Source organism: Zingiber officinale, chromosome 8A (assembly GCF_018446385.1).
Source record: "Zingiber officinale cultivar Zhangliang chromosome 8A, Zo_v1.1, whole genome shotgun sequence".
NCBI lineage: Eukaryota > Viridiplantae > Streptophyta > Magnoliopsida > Zingiberales > Zingiberaceae > Zingiber > Zingiber officinale.
The window spans coordinates 25,974,886-25,991,083 of record NC_056000.1 but is presented as its reverse complement, the minus strand read 5'-3'; the positions used below and the strand labels follow the sequence as shown (position 1 = coordinate 25,991,083).

At 35.7% G+C, this 16,198-nt stretch overlaps 1 protein-coding gene across 1 annotated transcript in view; it reads right to left on the bottom strand.

Moving 5' to 3' along the window:
* Positions 1-1,791: 1,791 nt before the first annotated feature.
* The window catches only part of LOC122010624 (sodium/hydrogen exchanger 4-like), a 33,650-nt gene continuing 19,243 nt past the window's right edge, over positions 1,792-16,198 (bottom strand). The window contains exons 5-9 of the mRNA XM_042567139.1: positions 5,838-5,939; positions 3,023-3,164; positions 2,841-2,903; positions 2,689-2,772; positions 1,792-2,236 (exon numbers count right to left, since the gene is read on the bottom strand). Coding sequence (XP_042423073.1) covers positions 1,991-2,236; positions 2,689-2,772; positions 2,841-2,903; positions 3,023-3,164; positions 5,838-5,939 — 637 coding nt within the window. The 3' untranslated portion in view covers positions 1,792-1,990. The remainder of the gene's footprint in view (positions 2,237-2,688; positions 2,773-2,840; positions 2,904-3,022; positions 3,165-5,837; positions 5,940-16,198) is intronic.

Below are 16,198 nucleotides of genomic sequence, written 5' to 3'. Positions count from 1 at the left end.
TAATATTATTATTAATATTGATATATAAAAATAATTAAAATTGGATATTTTTTATTATTTTAATTTTTTTTAGATAATTTCATGGACATTATATAAATTTAATTTATTCCAACTACGACTACAGCTAACTGATTTAATTAAATAAGATTTTAATCAAATACCTAATAAAAAAACAAAAAATAGATTGTCGTCCTCTTGCAGCTATCGCCTACCGCCCACCGTGACCCCTGCTGCCACCTCCGGTCGTCGCGCTGCCGCTATTGCCCACCACCGTTGCTGCCCACCTCCGTTGTTGTCCACCGCCCGAAATTAAAAAATAAAACAAAAGCAAAAAAAGTTCATCATCTTCCTCAGCTGTCATCGCCCTCTTGTCGTACCGCCTGCCGCAGCTTGCCACTTGCCATCCCCTGTTGCCACCTCCGGCCGTCACGTTGTAGCTGTTGCTCACCGCCCGACCACCGTTATTACCTGCCGTTGCTGCTACTGCTACCTCTGCCGACCTCTAGTATTATGGGATTCCACCAGTGGAGATGGAGCCAGGGGTGAACATTCGATTAATTCAGTTAATTTGATATTAATTTTGTATAAATTATTTTTATTATTATTTTAAATAAATTTAGTTAATTCGATGTTAACTGAATTAACTAATTCGGTTAATTCAGTTTTAGTAAAACTTTGATTTGATTCGGTTAGCCAACACTAAATCGATTTTCGATTAATTCGATTAATTTATGGACCGAATTAACCGAATGCTCATCCCTAGATGGAGGATACCGCCCTTTGTTCATCGTGATTGCCCCTCCATACTTAAATTCCTGAATCCGTCACTGTCGGCACCACCTGCCGCCCACTGCTACCGCCTGCCGCTGCCACCTCCAACCACTGCTCCTCCACGTGCCACATGAAGCTTTACGTCGATATGCTTATTGCCACCTCCACACTGTCATCTTGCTTGTTCAACGGCTCCAATCTCTCATAGGATAATCTCGGGAAAAAAAATTGAGAAAAACCTTGGGTGACCCATGGTTTTCTGATTCTGGGATTGATGCCGAGATTAATGACATTTACTAACATTTCAAAATCGAGAAAAATTTCAGAATCCATAAAAACCTCGATCCAAACATGGTTATTTTGGATTACCATAAGCAAATAACCTTGGTTATATATCATACCCCTGAACCAAACACGTCCCTAGGATTATGGTGCAACAATAGGATATTCAAATTGTCACTCAAATGTCTACAGTTCGATCTCCAGCTATAACATATTTATAAGAAATTTTCCTTTAAATAGGACGTATAACTCAAGGATGCTAGGCTGGTAAAAAAATTCTGAAAATTTTTTGGATCGATCACTCAGACTAGCTAATAAGGCTAATTAAATTTATTATTTTGTTTTCATTGCTATTGTTTTCAAGTGCTATTGAGCTAATGTTTTGTGGATGGATTGACAAACCAAGGGCACGTCATACGTTGGGAGTTTGAATTGCTTGTGAGGAATTATCCATCAAACTCTATCTGCACTTCTGATTTATCCAGGGCCGATGGAAAATTTTGCTTGAACTAAATCAGTTATCTCTGAGATTAATTGGATCATAAAAATTAAATATCTAAATTATCATTTTTTTTAACACGTCTGAAAATGTGCATGGAAGAGTGCTAGAAATACCTAAAAGCGCATGTGATCAAAACGGCCGTGGCAGTATTTGAGAGGCCACAATTTAAACGCCACGTCGAGAGGTTGGAACCAAATGCTCATCCTACACTTGGACGTGCCAAGAATACAGCGATCGAACAAATTTCCCTGGCTTCAAATTTCTCTGATGCTCTTTGTTTTTTGCAAAAGTCACAACTAAAGATAATGCACATAAGAAAAAGAAAAAATAACAGTTAAAGCCAGAATTTGTGAATTTGTTTTTTTAAAACAGAAATATATTTGCTTTTTATTGACTGGTAAATGCTTTCTGCTTCTCTGAGTATACGGAGACGAACTAAGTTGGTCCTCCAAATATTGGCCTCATGTACGTGTCATCGAATTTTCTCCAATATGTATGTATCGTGTGGACAGGCCTTTCAAGTAGCATTGACAGGCTTCTCCTGGCTTGTTGAAGCCCGGAAGTGGCAGGTTCCTCTGGAGCAACCAAGGGAAGGCCAAGGTCGTCCGACTTCCATCGTCGTGTATGTGTGTTTTGAGGCAGAAGGATGTTTACCAATGGCTTTGTCAGAATTCCGAACACCTAAAAAAATTGTGGGAAAACAAAATTGAGATCTGAAACCCAAACTCAAAGGAAAAATATATGGCTGATAAACCATTATGTCACAACAAAGAGAATACTGCTGCAACATGATGAAGAAATTAGATTAGACGAGTCACTTTGTTGCGAGGATCAATCTCTCCAAGCCTCCAACGGTTTCATGTGCGGAAGATTACTTGTCAGCATTCAGGAAAGATGTTTGAAAGAACATTGAACAAATACAATATTTAAATAGAAATTGCTAAACAACAGCCTCTCAAGTTTTTTAAATTTTGCTAACATGATGTGATACGTAGTGACTACTAAAATCTAAGGCAATTAAAAATCAAATGACAGGTATGTAAATAGCTCTATTCTCTTAGTAGTTGCCAAAGGAGAATAGATTATGGACCCGGTATACAGAGAAGTTCTTGTATGTGAAAATCATTACTTACCAGAGTGGTGAACAGAACAACTACTATGGTGCTAGTGATCATTGTCGCGTAAACGGGATCCCGTGTGATGCCATAGAATGTAAACTGAGATAAAGTTTGGATAGCACTTGCATCAATTGATTCGCTTAAAAAATAACATACTGGATAAATACCTGACTAAATGCCAGTGCAATAGACACAGCCCCCCTGATAAGACCAGCCCACCAAATTACCACCTGAACACTCAAAATTACTACTTCTTTGCTTGTTGAGTAGCAAATCTTGCAGATAAAATATCATATTTCTAGCTATACAAAGTTAAATGATTAGCAACCATGAAGAGAGAATATGTTACCTGGTGTTTGAAGGTTATCAATGCTGTTTCAGAACGTGAACTGATATAATTAGACAAAACTGAGAGAGGGAAAATGAATGCAGCGCGTCCCAGCGATACTAGCAAAATAAGAATGCCATAGATACCAAAGCATGTTTTTGAACTGCCATGAAGGGAAAAAATATCAGAGTGGAAAGTATCATATTATCTAAAACCTGAGATTTTCTTGAAAATAACAAGAATTGAAGATCAGTGAGAAATTGACCTCTTCCAAGGAAAGACAAAGGTAATTGCAAGTAGAAGAGGAAATTGGCAAGGTCTGGCAGGGCTGAGAGCCAACCACCAAGCCCATGCGAGCATGGCCCTCAAACCAAGCACAGTTATCTATGTTCAATAATTTAATCTGCCATTTAATTTAGGTTCTCCAACAGTTCACCTCCCGTCGATCAATTTTTGGGAAAATAGTTTGCCACCAGGCCAAGACAACTAAGGTCATATAAAACAGAGAGAAGTAGATCTAAACAATACAACGCAAACTTGTCACAAAAGTAAGCATATGTATTACTGCCACAACTAACATGGGTGCTACTTCAACAATGTTATTGGGAGGCTTCCATGGGCTGGTGCAGATAGTTCATGCAAAGGTGTTGTCACAGATAAGCCCGGGGTCGATTATTAGCAGGTGCGCAATGGCCCACTGGTTGCCTCACCTCTCCCTGCATGTGCTATTGTTGCTGGGTGAAGCTTCCCGTGATTTACTCCCTTCCAAGAAGCGTGGGGCAACTTAGAGGGGCCGCCAAGGTGACGGTTTCACCTTTGCCATAGAACAATATTGTTGGGAGACATTTAAGCATCCATTTTTGTATGTTGATTTTGCAACAGGAGAGCCACACAGAGACTATCCATGTCTAGATAAGTTGTACTATTATCTTATTCATTGAAAGGGCAACTAAAAAGAAAGAAAATCCAGCTTTTCTTATCAAGAATCAGGATAAGTCAAAAGATACAACTACTCCTTCCGGTTAGAAAGGGTATCTAAAGAAGTTGATAATGAAGCTTGACTTCCTAAGAAACAAAGCAAAAAATGAAGATGATTTCTAGAGAAGCAAAGCAAAAGACTTCATGAGGTCATCGCTCCTTGTTCATGGAAACGACAACTTTAAAAAGTGTTAACAATTCGCCTCACCTAGAATTGAGTTCCCCCTAGGGAGAATAATGCACTTGCAATTTTTTGAAATTTTATTGGAGAATTTCTAAAAGTTATTTTAAAAAGTTGTTCAGAGTTTTATTGGAATGAATTAAGTTTATTTTATGAAAAATAATTCTTTATTTTATTGTTAGTTTGTAAAATGAGCAGTGTTTTAAATTTCGAGCTAGGCGACCACCAACCACACTGAAAAATTGTTAGGCCGCCAGCCTAGGTGGAAGCGTGCATCATCAGTGCGTCACTGCAATAGAATCGCGCGCGAGCATCGATCGCGAGACACCTCCGCACCACTAGAAGCGTCATGGGGCACTTCTAATGGCGCTAGAAGTGTCCCACGAAGCTTCTAGCAGCGCTGGGACGCTTCTAATGATGCTAGCACGGTCCCACGATGCTTCAAGTGGCGCTGGGACGCTTCTAGCTGCATTGAAGCGTCGCGGGGTGTCTAAGCCGACGGAAGCATCGCAAGACGCCTTCGACACCGCCATAAGCATCGCGGAAGCGTGCATCATCAGTGCGTCACCGCGACAGAATTGCGTGCGAGCATCAATTGCGAGACACCTCCGCACCACCGGAAGTGTCGTGGGACGCTTCTAATGGCGCTAGAAGTGTCTCGCGATGCTTTCCAACGGCGTTGGGATGCTTCTAGCTACACTGAAGCGTCGTGGAACGTCTCCACCAGCGCAAGCATCATGGGATGCCTTTGGCATTGCCATAAGCAATGCAGGATGCTTCTGGTGCCGTGTCGCGAGACCGATGCACACGATGTTGCGTTCCTGTTACCGAAAAAGATTTAATTAATTCAAACAATTCTCAACTAAAGATTTAATTAATTCAAACAATTTCCAACTCTAATTAAATTATCCTAGTAAAATATATAAAAAATATATTTAAAATTTTAAAAAAATAATAAATTTTTAATTTATATTTTGAAAATTATTTTTTTACTGTTTTAAATTTTATTTTAAAATTCTAATAAATCAGATTTATATTTTGATAATTTTTTATTATTATTTTGTATCTTTTTACTGTTTAATTGATATTCTGATTTTTTTACTATTTTAAATATATATTATTTAAATTAATAATTAATTAAATGAATAAATAATTAATTTATATAATTATGATGTATCAATTTTAATTCGAATTATTGGTAGATCGATTTCTTTAAAGAAAATTATATTTAATTATTTTTCTAATAATATTAAATTGTTCAATAATTGAGAAGGAGAAGAGGAGGATCACAATGATGATATTGGGTTTGTATTCGATGAAGAACAAGTCGTTGAAAATTATAGAGAAGTAGAATAAATATATGATATTTTATTAGTTGTGAAATTTTAAACTCATTTTAAATTTGATGTTATTATGTCGGAGTTACATTATGTAATTTATGTTGATACCGTAGAATCCGCCTAGACGGCCTAGGCGTTGGTCTGGCACTTAGCGAATTTTAGAACCTTAAAAATGAGTACTACTATCAATTTACAAAAGAGACTTAGATCACATATATTAGACCATCTTTCAATTTAATAATATTTTTTTCTTTAATGAATTGACTTTCTTGAGTTTGTATGGTACAATTTTTCATGTTGCATCAATAATATTTAGAGATAAAGCAAACGACAGTACCTTGTTTTCATAGCTTTCCATTTCTCAATATCAAGAGCATCCATTCCCACATAAAGAAAGATGAATGCTTCTGCAATGAAAGATAGAGTGGCAAAAATATGCCTGACAAAAACAATGCATAAGGTATTTAAGTTATAAAATTATAGTAAATCAAATACAAAACGAAATTTTGCAAATTAGATGTGATGAAGGCTGACAGTGATTATCTACAGCATCATTTGATAGACTGAATGGAAGATCATTTTTTTATGAAAAAAATATGAAGAAAAGGATACAGTATAAAAAGACTGAAAATTGACTTCAGTGCTCCAGTGGATACAATGTTGTTCTCTCTCTTAATACACATTTGAGCTTACAATCGAGAGGCTAATTTGAGGCAAAGCATCTTAGCACTAGCAAACAATGATGTCTATGGTTGTGACAAAATGACAATTACAGATGGCATGTGAAACTAGCTACAAGGTGACTCACTGCATTGCATTGGCAAGTTGCGATGGCAACCCAATTAGGTCTACTAATTTGAACTAGACCAGAACTTGGTATATTAAATGTTCCAAATTACATCAACTGAGAAATGATAAATCTCAAACATAACCGACACCTTCCTGCTCAATTATACTAAATCAAGTTAATTTTTCATGAAACTTATGTTCTTTTAAACAAAGAAGCAGTAAAAAAGGATATTTGGAAACACGAAAAGCACTCAGAAGCAAACTCAATGAACCATAAAGCTCCAATTTACTCTTGGAAGAACTGTTTAACCATGGGCAGTTCAACCACAAGTTCTACACTTTTGAAAGATTCTGTTTTGCCTTCCTTTCAATCATATATAACTCATTTCAGGATAATTTAGAAGATGCAATGAAACCAATAACAAGAAATTAATCAATGAAGAAAAGGTAAAGTTTAAAAAGAATTCTAGCTAGAAATATTACTATACTGACAAGCCTGAGGGCAACTATCCAAGAAGATTGAACTAAACGTGAACAAAAACCATGCAATCTAAAATGTAAATATTGTTCTGTAGGTGACATACCTCTATAAATATAAGTAGTTGACAAGACTTGTCTAAGTTACACTTTTTTTAAAGGATTATAATTAATTAAGAAAGAATGTTAATTGTCTAAGTTACCTGATAGAATTGGGAATGGAAGGTACCATAGTTATTCCAAGCACAAGTTCCTCGAGTATCAACCAATGAGAAATTTAAGTTCACCAAAGGATAAACATAGAATTTAAGTTGTTATTGTTGGTTGCTACTCGGAAAACCTAATGGTTCCACTGTACAAAAATTTTGTACAAAGGTCTGAACATTTTCCTAGCTACCATGTGTTCTTTTAAATTAAACTTGGATCGCCTGCGAAACTTAACACGTTTGATCCAAAGTTTAATCTATTTGTTATTTTAGGTTTAGACTTGGATCTCCTGCGGAACTTAACAAAATTTGTTCGATCCAAATCACCTAGGTTATTAATTCCATTAAATATTAATTTCCAAAATTGACTTCCAGGACTGCATGGCGAGGCACATGGCCTTCTTGGATATGGGAACAACCACCACCGCCTAGACAAAGCCTTTTAAAAAAAGCTAATATTTAATTTCCTTAAATAACTTTAGGTCAACCGAAAAGAACAATCAAATCACAAGGAAAAGAAAAACAAAAGAACACAACATCGAAAACAAATTCGAAATACTAGAATCGCATGCCTCTTGTATTTGGTATTTTTACATGAAGATAAAACTAGTATGATGCGGAAATTAAATACTAGTATACCTTTTCTTTTGCAAGCAAAAATCTCTAGGCCTTCTACCGTATTCCTCTTCTAACCTCGGACGTTGTGTGAGCAACGATCTTCCGAGATGAGAAACCACCAAGCACCTTCTTCTCCTTTCTTCAAGTTTCGGCCAAGCACAATGCTTCCAAAAGATGAAGATCTTTTTCCACCAACCAAGCTCCAAGGGATGTAAGCTTTCTCTACTTCTTCTCCAAGCTAGAATCCGGCCACCACTTGATCTCCAAGGAGGAAGAGAGGTTCGGCCACAAGGATGGAGAGAAGAGAAAGAGAAGAGGCCGGCCACACCAAGGAAGAAAAGAGGGAGAAAATAATAGAGGTTGTTCACCTTAAAGGCTCCCAAAACCCCCTCTTTTATAATCCTTAGCTTTGGCAAATAAGGAAATTTAATTACAATAAAATTTCTTTAACTTTCCTTAACATGAATTAATTAAGAAAAATTAAACAAAATTTCCTAATCCCTCATGTCATGGTCGACCACCTCATGGAGAGCAAACAAGGCAATTTTCAATCAACAATTAAAATTCCTTATTTGTCTTCGGAAATTTTAAAAAATAAAATTTCCCTTTAAAATCCCTTCATGGTTGATAAAAAGAAATTTCTATAATTTTAATTTTTCAACATGTGAATAATTTACAAAGAAGAAAAATAAAATATCTTTCCAATCTACAAATAAGGAAAGAGATTTAATCTCTTTCTTTAATCTTTTGTAAAACCTTATAAAAGAGATATTTTAATTTTTAATCTCTCCAATAAATTATATCTTTCACATAAGAAAAATTTAAAATTAAAATTCTTTTTTAATTTAATAGGGTCGGCCACCTAAGCTTGGGTTCAAGCTAGGGCCACAAACCATGCTTAGGTTGGCCCTAGCTTGATCCACAAGCTAGCTTGGTCGGCCCCTACAACATGGGTATGAAGGTGGGTATAGGTGGTGATCTATCCAATAAGAGGCTACGATAGGGATGAGAGGAGGAATTGGTTTGGTCTCCCGATAAAATTAGCATCTCGTGTTCGCCCGAACACACAACTTAATTTTATCAATAATAATTCATTCCACTAGAGAACTATTATTGAACTACGCACCAATCCCAAATTACATTTTGGGCTCCTTCTTATTATGAGTGTTAGTCTCCTGTGTTTAAGATGTCGAATGTCCACTAATTAAGTGAGTTCGACAACTCATTTAATTAATATCTTAGTCCAAGAATAGTACCACTCAACCTTATCACCTTGGACTAAGTCCACCTGCAGGGTTTAACATGACAATCCTTATGAGCTCTTCTTGGGGACATTATCAACCTAGTTCACTAGGACACAGTTTCCTTCTATAATCAACAACACACACTATAAGTGATATCATTTCCCAACTTATCGGGCTTATTGATTTATCGAACTAAATCTCACCCATTGATAAATTAAAGAAATAAATATCAAATATATATGCTTGTTATTATATTAGGATTAAGAGCACACACTTCTATAATAACTGAGGTCTTTGTTCCTTTATAAAGTCAGTATAAAAGAAACGACCTCAAATGGTTCTACTCAATACACTCTAAGTGTACTAGTGTAATTATATAGTTAAGATAAACTAATTCCTAATTACACTACGACCTTCCAATGGTTTGTTCCTTTCCATTTTGGTCGTGAGCTACTGTTTATAATTTATAAGGTAATAACATCATCTTCTGTATGTGACACCACATACTATGTTATCTACAATATAAATTAATTGAACAACTACAAACAAATGTAGATAATATGACCAAATGTGATTTTTTATTCAAAATAAATGTTTACAAAAACGTAGGCTTTCAGTATACACTCTAACAGTTATTATATGTATAGGTTGTACAATCGCTAAGAGATTCGAGGAAACCAAATCCAGTCAAGTGGCATCTCCTAGGATTAAATTGGATCACTCCTTTTGTTATCTCACGTTCTTTCGATTAACAAAATGCCTTGTCCTTGATTCTAGATCTTGATTCCTAACCAATCCAATTAAATAAGGCTAGAAAGAAACAACTTCACATTTTTATAATAACAAAGCAAGATAAATGCTATCGTTCACACAAGATATCAATAAGATAATATAAAGTTGATTTATCTTATTAATACAAAAATGGTAATTACCAATCAGTTTGTTTTCATCAAATGCAGAGGCACAGCTGACAATTCCATGTGTGCTTCCAAGCAATTAAATGGGTGTAGGTCTGATCATGAGAGTGGCAGTTCTGAGACTAGACTTAAAGAAAACCTTCAACTGTATCAGGTGGCAAGCTGTCAGGCAGGTTCTCATTTCTTAGGGGTTCCCAATGGGGTGGATTTCATAGGTTATAGGAATTGTCACCTCTGCTGAAGTTGTTCTAATTAACAGTAACATTGGTGGAGGTCTAACCACCTAGGGAGATAGTTATTGAATGACTTACAAAGTTATTTAACCTAAAATTGAAAATGAGCAATGATAAATATCTAGTTTCCTTATATAAGAACAAAGAAGACGGACAAAATTATGCAAACTATAGGGATATTAAACTTATGAGTCATACCATGAAACTTTGGGAAAGAGTACAACAACAACAACAACCACAACCAAGTCTTTTCCCACTAGGTGGGGTCGGCTGTATGAATCCTTTTATACCATTGAGCTCTGTCTCATATTATATCATCATCTATATTTAAATAAATTTTCTCTTCTTTTATTGTTGCTAGCCAAGTCTTTTTTGGTCTTCCTCTTCCTCGTTTGATATCCATGTTTATCATAGTTTCACATCGCCTAACTGGAGCATTTATTGGTCGTCTAAGTACATGTCCGTATCATCTTAAACGTGTCTTTCGGAGTTTTTCCTCAATAGATGCAACTCCGAATTTCTCTCTAATGCTCTCATTTCTTATTTTGTCCATCATCGTATGTCCACAGATCCACCTTAACATCCTCTTCTCTGCAACTTTCATCTTCTGCTCATGTACTCGAGTCATAGCCCAACATTCAGCTTCATATAACATAGCAGGTCTAACTACGATTTTATAGAACTTACCTTTAAGTTTAAGAGGTACTTTATGGTCACATAAAACACTCGGCGCTCCCCTCCATTTCATCCATCTTGCTTGTATTCTATGTAAGACATCTCTCTCAATCCCTCCATCGTTTTGCAAAAATGATCCTAAATATTTAAATCTTTCGGTTCCGGGCAACTCGTCCTCTCCTATCTTAACAATTGTTTCATTACTTCTAATATTGTTAAACTTAAATTCCATATATTCTGTCTTTAATCTACTAAGCTTAAAACCTTTCCCTTCTAGTGTTTCCCTCCAAGATTCTAGTTTAGCATTTACTCCTTCCGTGTTTCATCTACCAAAATAATATCATCTGTAAACAACATGCACCACGGTACTGTGTCTTAAATGTGCGCAGTGAGTTCGTCCATAATTAATGTAAAAGATAGGGACTTAGAGTTGATCCTTGATGTAACCCTATCTTTATTGGAAATGCTTCCATTTACATCCTCATACATATTCTTAATTAGTTCAATATATGTTACGCTAACATCTCTCTTTTCTAAAATTCTCCATATAATTTCTCTTATGACTTTATCATAAACTTTTTCTAAGTCAATGAATATCATGTGTAGATCTTGTTTTTGCTCTCGATATTTTTCAATTAATTGTCTAAGAAGATGTATAGCTTCTATTGTCGACCTTCCAGGCATGAAACCAAATTGATTTTCTATCACTGTAGTCTCCTCCTTTAAGTTTTTTTCTATTACTTTTTCCCAAAGTTTCATAGTATGACTCATTAGTTTAATACCCCTATAGTTTGCACAATTTTGTACGTCTCCCTTGTTCTTATATAAAGGAACTAAAGTACTTATCCTGACATTTTTTTCATTTTCAATATCATGTTAAATAATTTTATAAGTCATTCAATACCTTGTTTCCCTAAGCACTTCCATACCTCTATCAGAATATCATCTGGTCCAACGGCTTTTCCAATGTGCATCTCATTTAAAGTTTGTTTTACTTTTGAAGTTTGAATTCTACGATAAAAATTAAAATTTCTATGCTCATTTGACCTACTTAAATTACCTAAGTTAAGTTAGTCACCTAAACCTTCATTAAAATGTTGATGAAAATATCTCTTCCACCGCTCTTTTATTTCTCCATCGTTTACTAATACCCTATTACATTCATCTTTAATACATTTTATTTGGCTAAGATTTCTTGTTTTTATTTCTCTCACTTTAGCTATTCTATAAATGTCTCTTTCCCCTTCTTTTGTATCCAATTTTTGATATAATCGTTCAAAAATTTCAATTTTTGCTTCACTCACTACTTTCTTAGCTTCTTTCTTGTCTATTGTACATTTTTTTAAGTTTTCCTCGTTTTTACAAATATATAATTCCTTATAAGCTATTCGTTTTTCCTTCACTTTCTCTTGTACTTTCTCATTCCACCACCAAGATTCTTTACTTAGTGGTGCATATCCCTTTGACTCATCGAATACACTCTTAGCTACTATTTTCAACTTTGATACCATCTTATTCCATGTTGTATTAGAGTCATCGTATATTTCACCTAATGTTTCTACTTTTACCTTCTCCTTAAATATATTTTGCTTCTCATCCTTTAACTTCCACCACTTAATTCTATGAATCGTATATATTTTCTTTCTATTGATACTATGTTTGAGGCGTATATCCAACACTACTAACTTATGTTGGGTAGTTAAGCTTTCTCCAGAGATGACTTTGCAATCTTTACAAATCTTTATATCCTTCTTCCTAACCATAAGAAAGTCAATTTGCGATTTATTATTCCCACTTTTGAATGTAACTAAGTGTTCTTCTCTTTTCTTAAAAAAACGTATTAGCTAATATAAGGTCATATGCTATCGCAAAATCTAATATAGTTTTCCCTTCCTCATTCCTCGTTCCAAACCCATAACTCTCATGCACTCTCTCATATTCCTCATTTTTCACTCCGGCATACCCATTTAGATCACCTTCTATTAAAATCATTTCATTTGGTGAAATATTTTATAATATTTCATCTAAGTCCTCCCAAAAACCTTGATTTGGTAGCTTCATCTAATCCTACCTGTGGTGCATATACGCTAATTATGTTCATAGTTTCTTTCGCCACTATTATCTTAAGGGCTATAATTCTATCCCCTTTTCTAACTACTCCTACAACTTCATCCTTTAACAAACTATCTACAATAATACCCACTCCATTTCTTGCTTTACTCTTTCCAGTGTACCATAACTTAAAACCCGAGTTCTCTATCATCTTTGCCTTCTCACCTGTCCATTTTGTTTCTTGTATACACAAAATACTAATTCTTCTCCTAATAATCATATCTACTACCTCCATTGATTTACCAATAAGAGTTCCTATGTTCCGTGTTCCAAATCTTAAATTATTAATTTTCCTATCATATTTGTTCTTATCCAACCTATGGTGTGATAACTCTTGCTTATTTAACACTACACCTGAGTTCTCATGGAGATGTAGCGGTCCTTGCTGAGATGTTACAGTCGGACCCTGTAACACGAACTCTTGCATATTTAGCACTACACCCGAGTTCTGGATATGTAGCGGTCCTTGCCGAGACGTTACAGTCGGACCCTGCAACGCGTTCCTTCCGGAGAACAATCTAGCATTAGCACAATAGTTAATGGATCCATTTATTGAATATTTGTCATAGTTTTGACACTGGCTGGCAACCTAACGCAACCCTCCTCCTTTATCCGAACTTGGGACCGGCCATGACCGATCGTCATGGGCGGAGTTAACTTTGGGAAAGAGTAATTGAAAAATATTAAGGAATGAAACAACGGTAACCGAAAATCAATTTAGATTCATGCCTAATAGAAATTATACATCTTCCCATGCAACTAATTGAAAAGCATCGGGAACAAAAGCAAAATCTACCCATAGTATTCATTGACCTAGAAAAAACTTATGATAGAGTCCCAAAAGAAATTATATGGAAAATTCTAGAAAAGAGGTGTTAACATAGCATATATTGAACTAATTAATGATACGTACAAGGATGTAACGACAAGAGTGAGGACTTTAGCAGGTTAACCAAAATGTTTTCCATAAAAATAGGATTACCTCAAGGATAAACTCTAAATACCTATCTTTTTACACTAATCATGATGAACTCATGAGACACATTCAAGGTACAATACCGTGGTGCATGTTGTTAGCAGATGATATTATTTTGTTAGATGAGACACGTGAAGGAGTAAATGTTAAACCCGGAAGTAAAAGGTTTAAACTTAGTAGAGTAAAAACATAATATATGAAATTTAAATTTAACAATATTTGACATAATGAAATAATTGTTAAGATAGAAGATAAAGAGTTGTCTAGAACTGAGAACTTTAAGTATTTAGGATCATTTTTTAAAGGATGGAGAGATTGAGAGATGTCTTACATAGAATACAAGCAAGATAGTTGAAATGGAAGAAAGCGTCGGATGTTCTATGTGATCGTCAAATACCTTTAAAACTTCAAAGAAAGTTCTACAAAACAGTGATTAGACCTGCTATGTTATATGAAGCTGAATGTTGGCTATGACTCAAGTACATGAGCAGAAAATGAGAGTTGCAGAGATGAGGATATTAAGATGGAAGTGTGGACATACAAGAAAGAATATAATAAGAAATGAGAACATTAGAGAGAAAGTTAGAGTTGTACATATTGAGGGAAAACTATTACAGACACGTTTAAGATAGTACAGACATGTACTTAGAGGACCAATAAATTCTCCAGTTAAGAGATATATAACTATGAAAAATATGCATATCAAACAAGAGGTAGATCAAAAATAACTTGGTTAGCAACAATAAAATAAGATAAAGAGTTATTTAAATATAGATGATGATATAGTAGGGGATAGAACCCAATGGTATAAAAGGATCCATATAGTTGACCCTACCTACTGAGATAAGACTTGATTGTTGTTATTTTGGACGGGTTGTGCCAAGGAAACCCTATTATCATACTTGTTCATTCTTCTCTCGGACTACCTTCGACAACTTCTTGTGCATAGTGTTGGACTAGTGTGTAGCATTCCTGATTGCTACCAGCTGGTCTTTAGAAACAGTTTGCAAATATCATAATTCCTCAGCAAACTATCATATCATATAAGTAGGGTTCTTCCCTTTCCGTGGCTTGCGAATCAATTACACAAAGTTTTCCTATTACGTATGTGGGCTGATTAGAGAGGAAAGTGGAGAAGCTTTGCCATAACATTCAGTTGTAGGCTTGCCCCTAGTTGGGATTTTAACTATGAATTCATAAACCAACAAAAGATTACTAGGACAATCCCCTTTCCATAGTGGTTTTCTACCTAGCTTAGGTATATCTATTTCCTTCTTAGGAGATTGGTCTTATTGATCAGCCTTGATGGAACTTCTTGTGGCATCATAAAACTCCCTCTTATTCTTTGGTGTGGAACCTTGCAGCCTAGAGTGCCATATGCCTGTGGATCATGGAGGGTTTGGTATACTTGATCTCAGAACTCTTAGTCTTGCATTCTGGTGCAAACTGTGGTGGACCTTGATTTTCTAACTATTAGAAACTTAGGTTTCAGTTGTTTATACATTGCTCACTGTCTATGAAGGTGGTCTCACTTAATCGGTGTTGGTCTTTTCTTGGAAAAATATTTGGCATGTGCAATATTTCTGCCACATGAGCATCATCCACGACGTTTCTTGTCAATTTAAAGTACCCTTTTGGTGTGGGGTTTGGCATTGAGGATTCACTATGCAGAGTCTGCTTTCTACTTTGTTCAATCATGCTCTAAGTACCTCATATCCAAGACCTCTTCTTTCATGATTCAACACTTGGCATATATATCCTTTTATCAAAAGTGATATCCAGGTAATGCATGATTTGTTCTAAGCATTCACCTAGGTTGGCACTCTAACTCAGCTCACCATTCAATCTATCTACACCACATTATCCTTTCAAGGCCAAACTGACAATCTAGCAGAGATCACGTGTTACTCTTGTGCTCCACTGCACATCAAGGTCTTCAATTGGCTGGCATTGTGAGGGAAGCTTAACATAAATGGTGTGCCTAAAAGGAAGAGGATAAATATATCCAAACTCTCTTGTTTATTGTGTTTATCACCTGCCTTTAGCTGTGTGGAGTCAACCTTGCACTTATTCTTCAACTACAGATTGAAGTTGGGATGGATGCTCATTTGTCCTACTTTTGCTTTGTAAGGGATAGCTTATCCAAAGACAATTGGCAATACATTCATCCATGCGTTGCTCTTTGTAGCTTGGATGATCTGATGTGAAACTATCTCTTCGGAGCTTGTAGTCTCGCAATCAGACTTTTATTGAGCCTGACATGGTTCAATCCTGGCTGATTTGCATTCCATGTACTTCAGGGGGTCTCTCATCAGTCTCATTTCTCATTATCAGTTACCAATGAAGCGGACTAGAGGGTGTTTTGTAAGCCCAGGCAACAACTAATCAATGAAGCAAAAATGTGATTTCACTCACCTCGAACGCCCCTCATCGCCGGCCTCACAACGAGAT